The sequence below is a fragment of the Ptychodera flava genome, chromosome 14 (assembly GCF_041260155.1).
Source record: "Ptychodera flava strain L36383 chromosome 14, AS_Pfla_20210202, whole genome shotgun sequence".
Classification (NCBI taxonomy): domain Eukaryota; kingdom Metazoa; phylum Hemichordata; class Enteropneusta; family Ptychoderidae; genus Ptychodera; species Ptychodera flava.
The window spans coordinates 12,454,556-12,475,718 of NC_091941.1; the positions used below are offsets into that span (position 1 = coordinate 12,454,556).

The 21,163-nt window shown below is 37.2% G+C and overlaps 1 protein-coding gene across 2 annotated transcripts; it reads left to right on the forward strand.

The window, feature by feature from the left end:
* Positions 1–1,160: 1,160 nt before the first annotated feature.
* Positions 1,161–21,112, forward strand: LOC139149394 (tubulin-specific chaperone E-like). 2 transcript variants are annotated; one of them, XM_070721127.1, is made up of 15 exons: positions 1,161–1,353; positions 3,675–3,761; positions 4,165–4,249; positions 5,063–5,263; positions 6,671–6,759; positions 6,946–7,045; positions 7,584–7,686; positions 8,179–8,255; positions 8,724–8,819; positions 9,249–9,378; positions 9,974–10,123; positions 10,535–10,688; positions 10,937–11,065; positions 16,640–16,731; positions 20,143–21,112. In XM_070721127.1, the coding sequence occupies exons 2-15, from the start codon at positions 3,680–3,682 to the stop codon at positions 20,233–20,235; spliced, it is 1,581 nt and encodes a 526-aa protein (XP_070577228.1). In that variant the 5' UTR covers positions 1,161–1,353; positions 3,675–3,679; the 3' UTR covers positions 20,236–21,112. The 2 variants fall into 2 exon arrangements, with proteins under 2 accessions (XP_070577228.1, XP_070577230.1); XM_070721129.1 differs by lacking the exon at positions 1,161–1,353 and adding an exon at positions 1,534–1,651.
* The last annotated feature ends 51 nt before the right edge of the window (positions 21,113–21,163 follow it).

Below are 21,163 nucleotides of genomic sequence, written 5' to 3' on the forward strand. Positions count from 1 at the left end.
CGTTAGAGGGCGTTTCGCGACACTGGGTTGAAATCGGGAAGAATGTAACCTACAAATGTTCTTATATTTATCACTGAAAACTTTGGTTTTGTAATATAATGTACATTTGACTCCACCCACAGTCGCTCGAGAGCTATTCAGCTCTGGGACTATTCGCCCCATAGACGAGTATACAGAAGCGAGAAATACCCGGGGTATTTCTCGCTTCTGTATACTCGTCCATGGGGCGAATAGTCCCAGAGCTGAATAGCTCTCGAGCGACTGTGCTCCACCTCTTATATGCTGTTTCTTAATATGAAAATGATGGTCTCCCGGGTATCCTTTAGTATCTATTTAACAAATCATGGTTACCCTACTTATCCTAAACAGAGAAGGCGCCCAGTGCTCGGGTCGGCTGTGGCCGCTCAGCTTTAGGCCTACTGTTCATACACACTTACACCCAGTCGCTCGAGAGCTATTCAGCTCTGGGACTATTCGCCCCATAGACGAGTATACAGAAGCGAGTTAACTATTCGCCCCATAGACGAGTATACAGAAGCGAGAACTCGCTTCTGTATACTCGTCTATGGGGCGAATAGTCCCAGAGCTGAATAGCTCTCGAGCGACTGTGCTTACACCCCTAATACCACAGGCTCTAGAGTCAATGCAGGCGAACCGCTAGCCGCCACTGATACAACAGTGGCGGCTAGCGGTTCGCCTGCATGACTCTAGAGCCTGTGCCTAATACGAGTATAAAGGGTGTATTAAGTTAAGGTGTACATGACAGCTGAGCGGCCACAGCCTTTCTATGGGCGCTGCTCACTGTATGTCTCAAAAACTGTCCGCATGATTTCTGTTTGCACATTTATTAATAAAATGTATGTTTCGATATTAAAAATACAAGTGATTTTAAAATTCGTCGTGCGCCGATGATCCTAAACCGTGAATACGTGTCACGATGCCGGTATTAAACAGATGCTAATAACAGTGGTAAAGTTAAACAATGCTGCAGTTTGTTACTGTTGTTTGTTAACTCTTTATTTAGTTATTCAACGTCAGTTACACTTTGTTAAAGTCTTTGAATTAAGTTATTTCTCTAGTATTTAGAGAAACTGTTGAGTGGGTGAGTGCAAAACACGCTGTAATCGAGATAATATCGTAGAGGGCGCACTACGGAAAGGGGCGTCATGATTCATTCAATGATATGGCTGCCTCCATGTTTCCGTAAGGCTACATACATGTACGTCCACGGTGACGCCGCGCCGCCCTAAGGCCGTCATTAGAGGTCCAGCGCACGTTAATACATTAATAAGTACAGTCTGCTGCTTACAGAAGAAATTCTATCCTTAAAACCGCAAAGTTTGTAAAATCAAGGTGAGAAATGCCATTATTACATTGTCATGTCAGCGGGCACTGACAATCGAGACATCAAATCCTGTCGATGACCTCATCATGACGCTGAATAACATCATTTTACAGCTTAACCCTTTCACAACCATGGTTTGGTCCAAACCTGTTGTTATCAATGGTGATTTTGGACCTGTTTACAGGGAATTGGGGGTGAACAGGTTAAGTGAGACGGGAAACATTGAATCTAATGGAAGGAATTCCAAAGCACCCCAACTGTGATGTTTATGAGTCTCTTAGCCCTGCACTCAGACACTCTGCAAGGGTTAGTTTTAACTCCTTAATTCTCTACCTCCTTGTTTTGTGCTACCTCGTCCATTGTGGGTCCATAGCTGTGGTGTGTAGTACAACTTTTACCCTCCACCAGTCGTAAAAGTCAAAATCAGCCCGTAAAAGGCAGGAATCCCGCAGCAAGAATCCTGTCTGAAAACACCATAGCTCTAGACCCACGGCTATCTCGTCCTCATAATGTACTTGGGCTGTTTTGGGGGTTCAACGACAAAGCCAGTACGCCAAGCAAAACTTCGAGCCTAATTTACTCCACAGTCGCTCGAGAGCTATTCAGCTCTGGGACTATTCGCCCCATAGACGAGTATACAGAAGCGAGAAATACCCCAAGTCAGGAAATGAAATGGCTATTTCGTATAGGGATTGTGCCACCATGTCATCTTCGACGTTCGATTTTACCGTGAAAAGTAGCAAGTTCATCTATCATGTAACCGTCGACCGTTCCCTATCATTCTCAAAATTCATACCTGGTACTTGATTTGCTTCACAAACGTTCGTTTCGTGTGATTTTCAGCCGAATTCGACGGACACGTCGCTAAAACATAAGCGTGAGCAACATTCCGGTCACCTTACAGTGGACGTTGGGCACCTCCACTTTACTGACGTTAGCGCCGCGTACCCATGAGGGGTGACTGGAAGGTTGTTCATGCCTTATGTTTTGGCGACGTGTCTTCTGAACGGGGCCGAAAATCACACGAAAATTCATACCTGATACTTCATCTGCTTACAAAATGCTCATTTCCTGTGATTTTCGGCCGAGTTCGAGAGACACCTGGCCAAAACATAAGCGTGAGCAACATTCCAGTCATCCCTCATGGGTAGGCGGCGCCAACGTCAGTAAAGTGGAGGTACCCAAGAGGTGACCGGAATGTTGTCTCACCCCAGGTTTTGGCGAGGTGTCCGTCGAATTCGGCCGAATATCACACGAAACAAGCGTTTTTGAATCAGATAAAGTATCAGGTATGAACTTTTAGAATGATAGGGAACGATCGACGGTTGCATGATAGATGAACTTGCTAATTTTCACAGTGAAATCGGACACGGAATGTTACATGGCGCGGTTTTTATAGCCATTCTGTTTCCTGACTTGGGGTATTTCTCGCTTCTGTATACTCGTCTATGGGGCGAATAGTCCCAGAGCTGAATAGCTCTCGAGCGACTGTGGTTGCTCCACCCTGCAGAGAGTAGTTGTCAGCTATCCTAACAGAGGAGACAAAATTTACACCCTCGTTCTCAAAGAACGTCATCAGTTTACAACGAGAATGCACTTGAATGACAGAAGCTTTCATGGAGATCAAGGACCGCAATTACTAGAATAGAAATGACAGAAGTTCCCACATTAGAAGCAATGTGTTGCTATCAATCTTCAGACAAGTTTGACGTACATGTCAGCTATTCTCTATATTCTCAGTGGCTTAATTTTGAAGTCTGCACGCCTTATCAAAAATCATTGACATTGGATGTTACATATAATTTTTACGCAAACAGTGAAATACACGTGAATAGGCTGCCTTGGAAAAATTGGGTGAGAAATTATTCAAGGGGATCGTAAACGCCTTGTGTTGTAGTCATAAAATTTAAGGATGAAACAACTTGGCTGAAAATTGCTATTCACATTCAGACTCCACGAACAGTCACAATCAATGAAAAGACAGTGTGTCCTTTATTGTAAACTTTCTATATTTCTTGACTCTCAAGCCAGGTTTTTGAATTTCCTGATATGTTCTTGAATTAACTCTTTACTCATATATATATATATATATATATATATATATATATATATATATATATATATATATATATATATATATATATATATATATATATATATATATATATATATATATATATATATATATATATATCAAAGAAAAGATTCTTGATTTTTTGTGCACAAAATATGCTAGTGGCACATTGTACAAAGACAATCAAAGATGCAAAAACTTCACTTCATGTCATGCATGATACAGCATATACTAACTTACACTGTCAACCCACAGCATTGATGGCAACAGTTGGTTGTCGAATCACCAGTGAAGGCCACTATGGTACAGTACGATTCATCGGCAAAGTACCACCAACATCAGGTATAGATGCACCTACCTTGATTGTTTTCAACTTCCTTGCAACGTATGGCCCATGGCCTGCGTCTTAAACCTGTCTGTCTCAGTACAATGAATGTGGATGAATTCAGTAAAAACATCAATGATAAAAGCCTTGTACTGATCTAGTTGACCAGAACTTGAACCAGATAGAAGTTAGGAGCAGAAGAGCTCAGCCATTGATCCTGCATTCAAAGCTTCTACCCAAACATACCTTCTCCATGAACTCCTCACTAGTTCATCCCAAGGGAAAAGTTCTTGTGGTCTGAATTCCGGACAGTTTGAAATATTTGTTTTTTACGTACCTGACTTGTAGCATGTTATCTAAGCTCTGATTGATTTTGAAAGTTCCCAGCTGACTGAATTGGTTTTTTTTCAACTGTTCCAGGTGAATGGCTGGGTGTTGAGTGGGACAATCCAGAGAGAGGCAAGCATGATGGCATGCATGAGGGCCAACGCTACTTTCAAACAAGGTATTGTAATTTAAGTTGTTAGCAATATGACACTGCATTGCATATTTTTATGTTTGACCAAAAAACAGATTCATTAACTTGGAATGGGCGCTTTCAAATTTCAGTTTACAGAACGTCCCCTGCGTAGAAAGTAAAAAAATATATATAAACTATTTTCAACACATCTATCTGGTAGTGCTAGTACAGAGGGACTGTGGCTAGTCCTCACAGTCAGGTATGAGTGCCGTGGTCCAGGTTTGCCTCGGCCATACTGACTGAGAGATGGCCATTTCTTTAACTATTTTTCACAGTTTCGGTAAAGATATTGCCAATTATTCCTTTCAGTGCAAAGTGCAGGTCTGTCTACATTTACAGAAACAAACTTGCCATGCCCAATAAATTGAATTCGAGCAAGTTTGTATCGGGCGAGCTGAAATCGGGCCCGGGGCCAGTTGGTTCTGGTAGGTTTGAAAAGGCACCTGTTTCCACTGGGTAGACAGAAGCAAAACATAGGTATGCTATCAACACCATTGACGCCATGCCTTTTTTCTCACAGTTTTGTCTCATTTCTCTGAAATTTTTTGGTGATGGCGATTTGATTAGATTTGATTATAATTTGTTTATAAAACTGCTATAAAACAGTATATCAATGTTCAATAGTCTTCAGTAAGATTGGCAATTTGCAATCAAGCCAATGCTGATAATAACATTTTGATGTATGAGCTAACCAATGAACATTCAAATCACTGTTATTTTACAACATGAAGCTAGTACATCGTTTGTTTGACAACATTAATTTTATATATATTTTCCACTATTTACCTTGCTTTACAGTCATCCAACAAGTGGTTCATTTGTCAGAGAGAAAAAAGCTGAATTTGGAATAAGTTACTTGGAGGCTCTGATTGACCGGTATGGCCTGCCTGAAGACGAAAACATGGGTATTGAAAAATCAGAGTGGTTCGTCAAGACGTACGGACAGAGACAGAAAGCCGTAGAAATGGTTGGAGCAGAAAAGGTTGCCAGGAAACAAAGGTATACTGATAGGGCTTTTAGAATGGTAGTCTTGGAATTCTTTTCTCCATCATGTCAGGGCAAGCCATTATCTATCATCAGAATTCTCTTTGGGCATGGCATAGGCACTTTAAGGAGTGGGCCACCCTCTGTCTTTGAGCAAGCCAGTCATACCTTGAAAACCATACAAAAGAGCATGTTTTCTAAACAAAAGAATATGCTAATTATGCATCATTATGTAAATTGGTAATTCCTTCGTTTTTTTTCAAACTAATGGCTTTCTTTGTGATTTACATACAATCATAAATTGTTGTTTAATTAAATGATACTGTGCACACCGTTATGCTTTGATAATTGTTAAATTTACATAAATATGTCTAAATTAGGGACATGTAAACATTGTTCACCACAGATGCTAGTTCACTACATCAATGATTCTCAAAAGCTTTGTCTATATTTATAATCATAATAGATACAGTATTATAGGAGGATACTCCTGGATATTCTGTGTTACCTGTTATATGAAAATCCCAAAAAAGTTTGAAAATTTTTTTGTAGGTTTAGATATTCAGTAAATGCACTAAATTCCAGGTAATACAATATTATAAGAGGACATCTTTATTTTGGTATGGTAGATAGATGGACGGTGCATTGAAATTTGCTCAAATGCATTTGATAGTATGAATATTACAAGTTAAGGCAGGTAGAAGCTATTACTGCCATTTGCAGATAAGAATGGACAGTGAAATTGATCACACTTGTGTAATTGGTTTGTAAAGTTGTTTCAAAATTTACCACAGGATTGGTAATTGTTGTTAAGTTGCGGCAAACAACAAACAGATGATAGTGTTGTTTCACAGTTGGCTTCTACTGTAATTGTTGATTGAGAAAAAAAGTCTGTCGGTGGGTAGGGTTAAGATTTCTTGACTTTCCATCCCCGTACATTTCAACAACTTTCTTAACTACAGCTTCTGGCCTATGTACACCTCTTTTCCTGCGGATCATGATTTTTTTGCCAAAGAACTTCATGCAATGCAAAGGCAACAAGAGTCTAATGACAACTAGACTCTGACTTGGCTGTGATATAATGTATCTCAAAGTGGCGGTATATAAAGAATGTAATATGATTCTGTTTATTTGAAGTGCACTGCAATGTGTACTCTCTGGTGTGTGTTTATTATGGGTCCATAAAAGCTCTTTGATTTTCACCGCAGTTACAACAAGTCAGTGCAACTTTTGAGGCAAGTTTTGGAAGGACTTTACAAACCAATTACACAAGTGTGATAACATCTAGATCAATTTTACTGTCCATTCTTATCTGCAAACCAGTGTAAATATTGTACATACACTCGCTCAGGCCTGCCACATATACATAACTGTTAGCAATCACGTGTCATTGATGCTATCTGTTGATATTTCGATCTACAGTGATTTCAAGAAATTGTCAGAGGTGGCTCTGAGAGAGATGAGGATATCATCAGCTGACAATGAAGATGAAATCCAAGATACAACACCAAGTATCCTTTCTTAAAAACACATCGTTATTTTCCAGCACATCTCTATTAGTGAAGCCTTCAGTTTTTCATAGTGCCTCAACTTAATAAAATTTTTGTAGTGATGCGATGAAATTCTGTTCAGTAGATATTTGACAAGAAGATGGACATGATAATGTGCTTTTATTTCTCCTGAACCAAGTGTCTCAGATGTGACTGAACTGGACTTGTCCAAGAATCTGTTGAGTTCCTGGGAAGAGGTCGCCAAAATTACCAGATCAATGAAATCTCTGAAGGTGTTGAAACTAAGGTGAGAGGGCGCTATTTATTGGTCGCAGTCAAGAGGAATGTTCATGTATTCAAAACCGGTAGACTGACAATATTGCTTAGATTTTTGCCCCTGGCATTGTCTTCAGTAATCATTTTGCTCAGAGTGGATACGTCAAATGACCACTCAGACATTTGAACAAATGCAACGCACTTACCTCAAAATATGTGAGATGAAAAGTGTCCCTTTCACAACTAGTCTTATATGCTATCATGGTCGTAGCAAGGAGGGCAGGGCATACTTGTATCTAAAGCAAACAGGGATGGAGGGCATGAAAGAATTGTAACCTGGACCATATATCATTATTGTTGCACCTTTATTCATGACTTATTCTGCAAATAATGAAATTTGCAAGGTTCATTCTCGAGGTGGTCAGTGAATTTAAGGTTGGTGGAAAAGGTCAGAGTTGACAGGAAAATATTTGTGAGCTGTAACATTGAATTGTGTGCCAGTAGTTTACACTGACTGTCTTTATTAAAATACCAAAATTACCAGGAATATGGATTTGTTTCGTTTGCAGTGAGAACCTGGTAGAGCTACCATCAGAGCCGTCAGTTATGACACCAGCATTTCAGAATGTGGAGACACTGTTCATAAATCATATGAAGTTAACCTGGAGTGAGGCAAGTGTGTTCTGTCCATTTTGTACAAAATGTTGTGAAGATAAAAAAACTTGAAGACTTTGCTGTGACTACATGTATTAGTATTCATTCTGTGCTTGCAAGCATCTACAAGCATTAATGTATATCTATATGTCACTGCCTTGTTTTTGTTTGCAATCATTTAGTCTGTTTCAAGGTAGTTTCTCCATGGCAACACAAAATCTGCAGTGCTGCAATAGTTACCATGAACACATCCTGATTCACAACAGCTGCAAACATGAATCTTTCTTCTGATATATGTGGTGCCACACACAATCTTGTGCTTGAGTGTTTTTCAACAGAGTATGGCTATCTCAGCCTCAGCAATGTAAATACCAATGCATACTGGTATGTTTACATTCACACCCATACACAGATCACTTTGATACAGTATTCAATATCAAGTACTTGTGGCACTAATCGCTTAAATTTTCTTTTCCACTGACAAACTTTCTTATCTCTCCCAACATCCAGGTTGTTGCCATAGCAGCGATGTTTCAAAACCTCAAGAATTTGCACGTTTGTTTCAATCAAATTTCAAAAGTAGAAAAGTAAGTGATTTGATATCTAGTTTTACAGCTTGAAATTGTATTAATATTTATTCCAACTCTCAGTTTTCTCACTTAAGATCACGTTGTTCCAACAGAGTTGTAAGCCAAACCAATGCTCTACGTTCTGCAAATTGATTCTGTTATAAATTTGTCGAGCTCATTCAAGTACTTGCGATTAAGTGTGAAAAGTATAATCTACCATATGGTCATTGCAATGATCCAACCTGTCTTCCTTTGATTAACCATGGTGTTTTTCTGCTCATTTTTTGTGAAACTATCAACTCAACTATATACCCGCTTCATGTTATCCTATGTACCAAACTTAGCATGAACACTTTTAGGATCCCACACGAATTTAGGGGCACTCATGGTACATTGAACTTTATCATGGCGCCAGAAATTTCCAGAATTCAAGGTAGTCAAGGGTTGAGATAAACTATGACTGTCAATGTCTTTTCAAATTTACAGAAATGAAAACATCTTCCAGTCCTTAGAACTCCTCAATTTAGAATCCAATCACATCTCTGAATGGAACCAAGTCAAAAATTTGGGTCATTTACCGAGGTAAGCCGTAAGCAGCAATTTGTGACTACCTTTTTTGAGGAGCAAGTCATGTCATTACCAGGACTTGCAGTGATGGACAGACTTAGCCTTTTCATAGTATGTCGTAGCGACCAGTGCGTGTTGTATGCCACCTATCATTTTAGAATGATGACAAGCCTCAAGGAGTAGGATCAGTGACTGTGCATTTGTTTTCTGTCTTGGTACATGATCCCGCCTAGCGGTGCCAACTCTCAAAGTAATGCTCTCCGATTCAAAGCTTTATAGAATACTCAAGCACAGATTGACTTTCTGCTAATCAAGTGAGTTTCAATTCAGTCCTGGAAAAAGAATTTGAAATGAAAATAGTTGTGCATTCAGATATTTCTTCCTGTGAAGAATGTTAACTGATATTGAAGAAGTTCATGAACTGTTGTTTTCTTTCACCTGTAGGCTGACCACTCTGATCCTGAACAACAATGCAATAGAGAGAATTCAATTTGAAGACACGTCATTTGGTGCAAAGACCTCCAGCTTCCAACACTTAAAATCAATTTCACTTAATGACAATAAACTTAACAGTGTATGTATATCTTAGTATATTAAATAAACTTAACAGCGAACATGCATGTATACTAGTGTTTTCAAAGCTTTTAAAGAATTTAATGTTCATGTCTGAGTCAGTCTAGCTTTTGTCATATTCGCAGCTTGGAATTGGTCTTATTGTAATGATGTAACTTTAAAAAGCAAAGAAAGATTGTGGGGCCAATTTTAACAAGGTGTGAGCAAACAGTGTCTTCCAAGCTCCAGGATACATCCATTTCATAGCTAAGACCAGTAGCTTGTCTTTTCCACTGGTCAGAGATTCCAAGTGATATAGATTGCATTGTGTGATAAAGTATGCATTCATGACTGTCTTGCTTGCCTGTAAGATCGCTGGACTTACTGTACTTCATCCAAAAGACTACAAATCAGATTTGACTCAAAGATCTTCAGACCACTCATCCACACACCATAAGTCTTTGATGTTACATATTATTTGCTATACTGTGGTTGAGTTCATAGATGAGGCATTAAGATGATGAGGTAATATACAGAAAAAGTGTGTTTGTTGAAATTTTTTCCACATTTATTTTGAGATATTTGTTGACTTATCTACCCCTTAAAATATTTTCCAGTGGCAAGACGTCAATGAACTTGACAAACTGGCTGGTCTTGAAGAAGTCAGACTCAAAAGAAACCCATTCTTGAAAGACGAAAAATCTTTTATTATCAGACAGTTACTGATTGCAAAGATTGGAGCGTTGATCAACTGTAATGGTAGTGAGGTAAGTTGGAGGTTTCTTTTGTGCAAAGTGGATTGGAGAGCTCTCATGTACGGCCATCATGGATTGGTCACTGTTCAGATGTCTGCTTTTCTCATCATCTGACTATTCTTGAAGTAAAAGTCCCTGTTAAACTATTGGTAAATGATCTTGTTAATATAAATGGAATGGCTTAAAAGTTTCCTTAGTCCTGTCCTACAATAATAATAGTTTAATACGTGTAATGGTTTATGTGCGATGGAATATGTAAAAATTTCTTCCGTCGAAGCAAATACTATGAGTTGGTGGTACAGCATATTTGCCCAGAGGACATTTACTAAATAGTTTACAGATGTTTGAAAAAATCAGCAAATAATGAGCTTTTCCTTTCAGGTTTGTCCAGAAAAAACCTCTAAATTTACTTTTGTCCATCAGGTACCTACGATTGAAAGAAGGACAGCTGAGTTAGACTACTTGAAGAAGTTTGGACAAGAATGGCTGAAAAGTGGTGGTGATAGAGATCCTGCCAGGAACAGACCAAATGGAGAGTTTTGTAAAAATCACCCAAGATACCACACACTTTTGGAGAGTACGTAAATCACAGAGGTTCTATGTACATATAATGTATGTTTTCACAAAGTGGTGACCCGGATTAACCTTTTTTGTAACCCTGTTTATCATTTCCCACGTGTCAAAATTCAGCATTTTGTAAGGAGATTGCCAGTTGTGTTTCACCATTATTGAAGAGAAAGTCTGATTTTCACACATTCTGTAAACAAATTCTGTGTTCATCGGAACTCCAAGTATGAAACAAATATACTACTGTTGCCATTGCAGTTTATGGAGCTCCAGAGGATTCAGAAATGTCAGCAGCGCCCTCTACAGCCCTGAAGAACACACTGATTCATGTTTCCATAACTTGTCCGCAGAAACCCGAAACGAAAACTGTATCGAAAAAGTTGCCAGGTAAAAGCAATTAAGGTTTCAACTGTGTTCATGTGTTTAAGTTTGCGTGTATACACCATTGTGTGGTTTTTGAAGCTACAAGAGTGAATTGGATAAATTTCCATCATAAATGTGAGAAGTGTCATGTTCCTTTGTTAGGCGAGCGCAAATCCACAAAAAGGGCCTTATTTTAGGAGTTTAATGTACCCACCTTACATACGGCCACATCATACGTCATTTGAAAGCTTATTATCTCTACTTTAAGAAATTGACGATGTGGAGCTGCCAAGTAGGGCCATAACCTCCTAATTTGCATAATTAACAAGGTACCCAATTTGCATATATGCGATATAATATTTGAAATTTATTGTTAACTTCTCTAACGATACGTTTAAACTATTGAGTGATACATCAAATGAAAGGTCTTTCGATGTAGAATACAAAATAGATATTCAAAGAGATATTGAAATTGATTATACTGAAATATTTCCATGTTTATATGGAAAACAATATTTTCCCCTTTTGAATAACAGTATTTTAAAATTTTAACACATACAGCCACAACACACAGCCACATCATACATCATTTGAAAGCTTACTATCTCTACTTCAAGAAAATTGACAATTTGGAGCTACCAAATCGGGCCATAACCCCTAATTTGCATAATACACACGCATACCCAATTTGCATGAATGCGATATAGTATTATAAATTTATAGTTAACTTTTCTAAACATACGTTTAAACTATCGAGTGATATATCAAATGAAAGGTAGTTACATGTAGAATACAAAATGAATATTCAAAGAGATATTGAAAATGATTTCACTGAAATATTTTCATATTTATATGGAAAAAATATTTTCCCCTTTAGAATAACAATATTTAAAAATTTTAACACATACAGTCCTATCATACAGCCACATCATACGTCATTTGAAAGCTTATTATATCTACTTGAAGAAAATTGACAATGTGGAGCTATCAAGGAAGGCCGTACCCCTTTATGTCCATAAATTACACTGGTAAGCAATTTGCAGAAATGAGATATGAAATTAGAAAATTCATTGTTAACTATTCTAAACACACTTTTACACTATCGAGTGATATATGGTCTGTGGTAATGGTATTTGCATGTAAAACACAAAATTGATATCAAAAGTGATATTTAAATTAATTTACGGAAATATTTTCATATTTCTGTAGAAATAAATATTTCCTCTTTTGAATAATGGTATTTTAAAAAATTAACTAAAGTATCAATGCAACAAAAAGATCCACAAGAACGACACTATTGTAGTTGTTGAAATGTAGCTCTGTAGCTGAAACAATGTGTCAGAGTAAGCTGCAGTCAAAGTAATGGCATGATTCATGATCCAAATCATTCATGTCATTTCCAGTAAATCTAGTAATTGTAGGAATTCATAATCATCTTCTTCACCAGCATTGTCATGAGTAAAGGGTTGCCACAGTTATCGCTGCCTTGGCAGGAACAAAGGTCTGTGCAGGGAAGATTAATTCGACAGCAGACACAATTGGTGACATGTAATAAGAGAAAGCAGCTCCGCAAATCGTTCATATCTTAGTTGTTTGAATTTTGTGTATGGTATTGTGTATATTGTAAGTGTATATTATGTTATGTTTGGCCGTTTTATGTATTGTGTTCAATGGCGAGACGTAACCCTAATCTACGTGTTCTGCCCTATGGGGTTGCAAGTCTAATGTGACACTGCGATCCTTTGATGCTACCTTTCGAGAATAGAGTTGTCTTCATCAGTCCTTCGGTGAAACATGTGCACTGATTGAATGATTGTAGGTGTTACCGATCGAGTTGTTCCACTGAAGTTTAGTTTGTTCAAGTACGGAAGCTATAATGTCTACTGTTCGTTCGGGCTGTATTTGTGTATTCTCATTTGAATTGGAGATCGGACCATTGTAGGTTTTGTGAAGTTTGGCATCATCGTAACGCTTATATTTCCGTTTCTTTTGTATGTGATTAGGTTACGCTCACAAATAACGGTGGGAGGCAGAGAAATCGGGTTGGATTCGAAAATTTTGGGAGATTGTAGAGGGGTACTTGGAGATTTTGATCTGCATATAGGGGACCTGAAAATGTTTTGGTTCCCTTTTACTATTTACGATTCCAAGGTTTTGAAATTAATTTAATGAAAATTTATAACATTTAAATGTCATCCGATTGTCCAAAGTTAGTAGTAATTAAAAAAGATTTAGAATCGTTTGGTCTCATTTCATTACTTTATCTCGAAAATATCTTGTATTCTCTATTGCCTTGTTGTTGCATGATTGTTCTAATGTATCGTAAGTTTCGCGTTTAACAAGGCCCTTGAATGTTGCCGTTTGGTTTCATGAACCGCAATGTATCAGTTGGTTTTGTGTGTGTTTTGCAGTCGAGAATGTTCTCTTTGTTCCACCGATGACCTTTATAGATAATGAGGTCTAACGATATGATTTCTTGAGAAGAGCTTTCGAAAATTTGAAAGTATGATGCATTTGTTCATGTTTGATGTGAATTCATTAAGCTCGTGTTGAGTTCCAATGAGAATCATACATCGTTTCTGAATCTCAGTCAGAGCGATATTTGTTCAGTGTGTTGCTGAATTATTCTCATTTTGTCTTGTGAAATGTAATGTCCGGAATTTTTGGTAAAACTGGAGATCTCGTACCACACCCAAATACATGACGGTAAAATTCACTGTTGACTTGAAAGTGTTGTTTTTCAAGATTACTTTCAGCATAGCTATCATGTATTTTGTTGTTGGTTGTTTGATTATGCAATCATTTGATGATCTTTCCTGATTTAATGCTCTGTCGACTGATTCCATTGCTTCATTGTGCGTTGTATTAGTGTACATTGAAACAATGTCTAGTGTTACCAATGTCGCATTGGCCGGAACTTTTATTGTCTCAATTTTCCGTGTAAAATCTGTCGTATCTTTGATGTATGTTGTTTATTTCTTCACGATTTATTTGAGAAAATAGTCAATGAATTTTGATCTGTGAAAGGTTGGACTGCATCGTCCACTTATAATTGGGCGACCCACCAACTTTCCTCGTGGGCGTCATTTTGTTCACTTGTATTTTTAGCTAAGGTACCAACTTGTAAGTGGTGCTAGTATTTTACTCTTAACTAGAATAATCGCCTTGGCTAATTAACACTTTATATAGAACAGCCAAACATAATATACACTGACAATATAAACAATATCATACACAAATTGCAAACAACGAAGATAGGTGCGTTGAGTTGCTTTTCCTTCATTATATAACAATAAATACGATAAATGAAATATGGTGCCTTCCGTCTACATATTGCACATAACTGAACTGAAAATACAGACGTAACACAGATGTAGTAACCAATGATGTCTCCATCAAACAAGATATCTCTTTGGATATCCATTTTGTATTCTCCGTGCGAATACCTTTCATTTGATACATCACTCGATAGTTGAAAGTATGTTTATAGTAGTTAATACATTATAATTTTATATCGCATTTATGCAAATAGGGTACCCATGTAAATTATGCAAATTAAGGGCAACGTCCGTACTTGACAGCTCCACATTGTCAATTTCTTGAAGTAGAGATAGTAAGCTTTCAAATAACGTATGATGATGCTGTAAGATTTGGCTTTTTGTATTAATTTTTTTAAATATTGTTATTGAAAAGGGAAAATATTTTTTCAATATAAATATGACAATATTTCAGTAAAATGAATTTAAATATCTTTTTGGATGTCTTTTTAGTATTCTACATGCAAATACCTTTCATTTGATATATCACTCGATAGTTTAAAAGTATTTTTCGAGTAGTGAATAATAAATATCTAATTTTAATCGCTTTTATGCAAATTGGGTACCCGTGGGACTTATGCAAATTAGGGGCTACGGCCGTACTTGACAGCTAAATGTTGTCTATTTTCTTCGAGTAGAGATAGTAAGCTTTCAAATGATGTATAATGTGGCTGTATGATGTGGCTGTATGTGTTCAAATTTTTAAAATATTGTTATTCAAAAGGGTAAAATATTTTTTTCAATATAAATATGAAAATATTTCAGTAAAATCATTTTAAATATCTTTTTGGATATCAATTTTGTATTCTACATGCAAATGCCTTTCATTTGATATATCACTCGATAGTTTAAAAGTATGTTTAGAGTAGTTAACAATGAATTTCCTAATTTTATATCACATTTATGCAAATTGGGTACCCATGTGAATTATGCAAATTAGGGGGTTATGGCCCTACTTGGCAGCTCCACATCGTCAATTTTCTTGAAGTAGAGATAATAAGCTTTCAAATGATGTATGATGTGGCTGTATGTAAGGTGGGTACATTAAGTGTGAAAAATAGGTGAGCCTGCCGCGTTCCTTTGTGGTTTCCTGAATCAACTCCTGCAGAGTTTTATTACATAGCCACCCCCTAGCATTATCAGTGATTGAATGTAACTTATTTATAACATCAATACCATAACTGTAACAATGCAAGGATGCTTTGTCATGTGACCACACCTTTTATGAGAATGGCATCTCTCCGGCAACCTCAGCTCTGTCTACCAACTGCACACAAAAAAATCTTTTCCCAAGAAATTACATTCTGTGGATTGGAACATGCTCATGTCATGTCATTGTTGTTACTCATACACTATTTGTATGTTGTCAGGGCTAAACTTTAAGAACTGGGCTAAGCAGTTGCCCAAGGATCAACAACAGGGATTTCAACAAATCGTCCCTAATTTTCTTGTGTGAACAGAAGGACATGCATGTACCTTTATATCTACCAGGATTGTAGTCAATTATTGCCAGCAACCTTAGCTCAATGGAATGTTAATGAGGGCATAGTGCACAGAAATTATTTTGGCAATTTATCTACTTCCTACTCAGAAGTGTAAGAGAAATACATGTAATGATGACAAAATGTTCAATATCCTGAGAAAAACATCAATTCAGCACATATGCCTTGTTTTTATAATCCCAGCAAAATGACTCACAGTGAGACAGGTGCTCATGTTTCATTGATTAGTCAACTCTATCACAACTAGTACATTTTTCAGGAAAATTCACATTGAAAAGTGTCAACGGTGCTCGGAAATTGAAATGAACCCTTTTCCACTTGTCAAAATTAGTCATGTACAAGATCAGGCCTTGTTCTCCCAGTGGGGTTCAAAGTGATAGCTGGCAGAATTTTGTCAAATTTTCACTGAAAACACTATGAAGTTGAATGTCACACATGTCCTGTTGTACATTGTCGCTCAGAATTTTGCTTCACTCTGGTCCCAGTAGTGATTTTACAATTGTGTCCACTTTTTGGGTCAGTATTTTAAAACATCAAAGCGGGGTTTTCCCAGCTTCCATTCATAATGATAGTTCCATCTTTCATGGTTGTTTATCCTGGCAATTGCAGATTCTCTCTCTCAAAACAATAGGGATTGGTTACAACCGTGTCATGCATTGACTCACAAACTGGCAGTAGCGAAAGTGATATTGTTCTGACACAAATTAATATTTGCAATCGAAACATGAATCTACTTCCCATTGATAATTTTAATCGTTTCATCTTTTCCTACATAACAGGATCAATGACAGTGCAAAAATTGAAAATGTTAATACAACGACTTTTCAAAGTGAGCACATCTGATCAAAAATTAGCATACATCAGTAAAAAGGTAAGGTACTATAGCAAATTATCATAATTTATTCAAATTATGCAATTGTCTATTCTAATTTATGCATATAAGCGTAACTTTCAGTCTGAGAAAATGCAGCTTCATGTATTCATGTGCTACAAGGAATATTGGGTTTGCTCATACCACAGGGAACAGATGAAAGTTACCTTGGGTGGGGAGGAGGGTTTTTGTGCAACGGTTTACCTTATTTGATTTTATTAATTTTGACTGTGATATTTCAAACAAAGAGTTCAACTCCACACCGTCTGACTTTATTATTACAGACAAGTCCTTATCTCCTCTCCAACTTGTGTATACTCCACTATAATTGCCCCGAAAACATTCACATTGCGAACTGGCTAATTGGCTGTCCATATCAGCTGATTAATGATCAAGTCAACACCATAGCTGTCCTACACGTAGTGAAATAAGACTACGTGTGGGACAGCTGTGGTATTGACGTAATCTATTAATCAGCTGATACGGACAGCGGATTAGCAAGTTGGCAATGTTTTCGGAACAATTACAGTGGTGTATACACAAGTTGGAGAGGAGATAAGGACTTGTCGGTAATACTAAAGCAGTCAGACGGTGTGGAGTTGAACTCTGTATTTGAAATATCACAGTCAAAATTAATAAAATCAAATAAGGTAACAAACCGTTGCACAAAAAACCTCCTCCCCACCCCAGGGGACTTTCATCTGTTCCCTGTGCTCAACCTCTGTTAAAACTTTCTTCCTTTTTTCAATGAGCTTTTATTTTCAGATTTTTTCGTTTCTTTTACTAATCTTTAATAAATGTAAGTCTTCTTTGGGGCTACATTGAAAGTTAATTGTAGGCTAAAAACCGTAATCTGTAAGCTCCCCACCCTTTGGACACTTAATCAGCTTATATTGCTTTTACTGCCTGCTAGTCTCTTTCTGTGTCAATTGACGCAGATGACGGCCATTTCAGGAGGTGAAAGAACTGTGACCATACAATACTTCATGAATACAAGGAAATTTCAGTTCTGTGTATGACTGATGTAAATAAAACAACAGCATATGATAAAGACAAAGACACTGCATGTTCAAGTGTGGTTGTTATGACAACTTCCTTCCATGCTTCTTCGGTCAAGGTGTTGCAATTTGGAAAAAATCTGTGTATGTAACATTTAAAGTGTCCCTGTACAAAGCCAATGTGTCACACACTGGGAACATAAACAACGTAGAACTAAGAACATCTGTCTTCAAAATTTTGTCAGGCCTAGTGCTAGTCTACTGAAAGTGTCCTTTCTTCTGGTATCACATTGAATGCCGCACGTGTTCGTTACCTTTGAATTCAAGGTTGCTTGAGAGATTTTACCACAGGAGCTAAACAAGAACGTTGCGCTGGTAAATTTTCCGATACCCCATCCCCTTTGAAATCATTTCCCCAAAAGTGAGTGGCAGCTAGAATTCAGTAGAGAATTCAGTGCATATGCATGACTTTTCCAGAGATATTAGCTTCCATTTGTCATCAATACTGAGACAGCATGGGCTTATGTCCTGGAATCTGTGCTGTGTCTGTAAGTTTGAATCAAACTAACATAACAGACATGTAACGATGCAAGTATGAAGCTCTTAGGTCATGTATATGGATAATGGAAATGGCCCACTACAAATTTGACACCAGGATCAAAGCTCTGGGAATGACGATGGGAGAATGAGAAGCAAATTGTTTGACAGATTGATAGTATGAGAAATGAAGGGATTACATGACGGATGCTTTGACAGTTCCTGAACAACCACACACACTCTTCTGCATCAATAAATAATGAACAGTTTGTCTACAGAGAGGACACATCACAGTTTAAATGTAAACCGTTGATCTGAATATCAGTTGGTAACTAGGCTAATTCTTTCATTGCAAGGACTACTTTTTTAACTGTAGTATCTCCTCACATTACTTATTTATTATATACCACCACGGTCCCTCTACAAAAGGAACCGTGATATCACAATAACATCTACTTCACTGTCTTTGACATTTCAGTTTGGATTATATGAAATTGAGAGAAGTCATTGGTTTCAAACAAAGGCTTTTGAACTTGAAAGTTAATAAATTCAACTTTGACAATTCATTGGAACAGTAAAACTCATACATGATCAGAGTTTACAAGAGCTTTAAATGTTGCAGATTTCACAAGCTGGAAATGACCAACTGGGATTGTCATTGGCTTTTGAGAGCATACATGTAAATGTAAATTTTGTTACATGAATTTTGAAAAGTGACTGTTCTACATATTGGCAAAACAGGCACATCATCCACATGTAGTTTCCCTATATCCATTTCAACTATTCTATGTAGCTGTCTATATGCAGAAACCACTTGAAACTTTCACTGAATTTCTGTCTCGCTTTACAAATGTCATTTTCTTATCCATCTAAAATATTTCATGAGAAGAAAAAACAGTCTGAACTGTCAAAAAATTTGTGAAGCTCATTATGACTTTGTGTACACGGACATTTGTCTGACTTTAAACAGCATGGTACATATTAAGTTATTGGTTCCATATCCTTGAATATCATGCCTAACAGGGCCAAAAATGTAGTCATTCCATTCTTCACCTCCCCTGGAAGGTGTGGAAATGAATGTGCTTTTCTTGGCCTTTTCATATAGAGGTGTGACAAACTGACGTCAATAGACCAAACAGGCATAATTGTAGCAATATTACTGCCACTAATTGGGCCAATTATCTCAGTGCAGCTCCCAAAGGGTTTGTCATCAGCACTTGAAATGCCCTCAATTGGCAGATAATTACTTTGTTGTAACAGTGAAGTGTTGTGCTGAGTGTTCAGGGTGTATTTCCATTCTAATTGGACTCAAGTGAATTGAAAGATTCCTCAGTGGCGTAAGTCACAGAATGTGGTGTATGGTTGTTACAGAAATCAGAGTTCTGTATTTTCCATGAAGTGTGGACAAAAGAAAGTTATCTAGAACTTTTCCAAGGGTCATATCTAAGGCAACGACCAAGTATTTCTCACAGAAGATTGTTCCCTGCAGTACTTTTTGTCTGTAATGTAGTTTGTCAGCATTTTCATCCCAGCCTGTGACTTGGTAAATTTTGCTGGGTTCTCCATTACATCAGTGCAATCCTGTTTTGCGGACAAAAGAATGGTACTGGGCTTCTCCCATCGTTTACCTGTCACCTCAAACTGCAAAAAAACACTGTATATCTTCAACAAAAAATACTAATATATTCAGAATTAGAGAATAAACATGTGTATAGTGTTTGGTAACTTACTTTGGATATGAAAACTGCAGTTTGAGTTTTCATTCAGTATACAAAAAAGAACGCCACTGGACCATAATATCCCTAAATAATACAGATGCACAGAATGAAGAACCAATCACAGCTCGTCTTACAGAATATAATTTGTTTCTTCACAGATTGGAGAACCTGAAGTTGAAATTGACAACGACATGAGACAGCTGTCCTTCTACTCCATCGAAAATGAAGACACCATAGTCGTCAAGTTTTAGTAGTTGCCATGGTTTCAGCATATGATTTATACCATGAATAATCCAAATTTCACATTATCAGCACCATTGACTGCCATTACCCGTTGTTCCTATGGTCTTGGCATCTGCTGTATGGTGCATATTATAGTCAATCTTAGACTCTCCTCTGTCAATACATGGTAATAGCTTCATGTTGTAAAATAACAGTGATTTGAATGTTCATTGGTTAGCTCATACATCAAAATGTTATTATCAGCATCGACTTGATTGCAAATTGCCAATCTTACTGAAGACTATTGAACATTGATATACTGTTTTATGTTATCAAACTCTTACTTCACAGAGCTAGTCACAGTGTGAAAAATAGGGAAAAGTCTCACGCAAGTATCACACTTTGTAAAGATAAGCCAAAGCCAGTAACCAAAGTTAGAACAGTAAAATTACACTTGCCTTGTAGGCAAAAAAGTGTAATAAAATCAACAAGGCTTCAAAGCTGGCAACGCATTTTCATAAAACATAAGTGCTTACAAAAATCTCAGTGGCTTTGATCTGTTCTTTACTTACAGTCCATGACCTGACATGGAGAAAAAAAAATTAAAGTGAAATACATGCGCCCAAGGGACCCATGAATCATATGTATTAGGCTCGTAAAGCTTCATGAACCCCATAAAATCAAGTTTAGGTGTCAGTGCCGTCAAAAGTAAGATGATTAATTGTTGCCAGATTGTTGTGTGTGTGTATGTGCATTATTCAGAAAGTAAATCTGTGTGATGCTCATCAAGCTAATGAAATACATGCAAAAGAAATTATGACTCTGCAACCCTTGAATTTCCCCGGAATTTTTTAAGTAACTGAATAAATATAAATAAATAAAATGGGGTCTTATTTCTCATTACAACTTGAGGTCTTGTCATTTAACAGATGTTTGAATTTCCTGTGCTAGTAAATG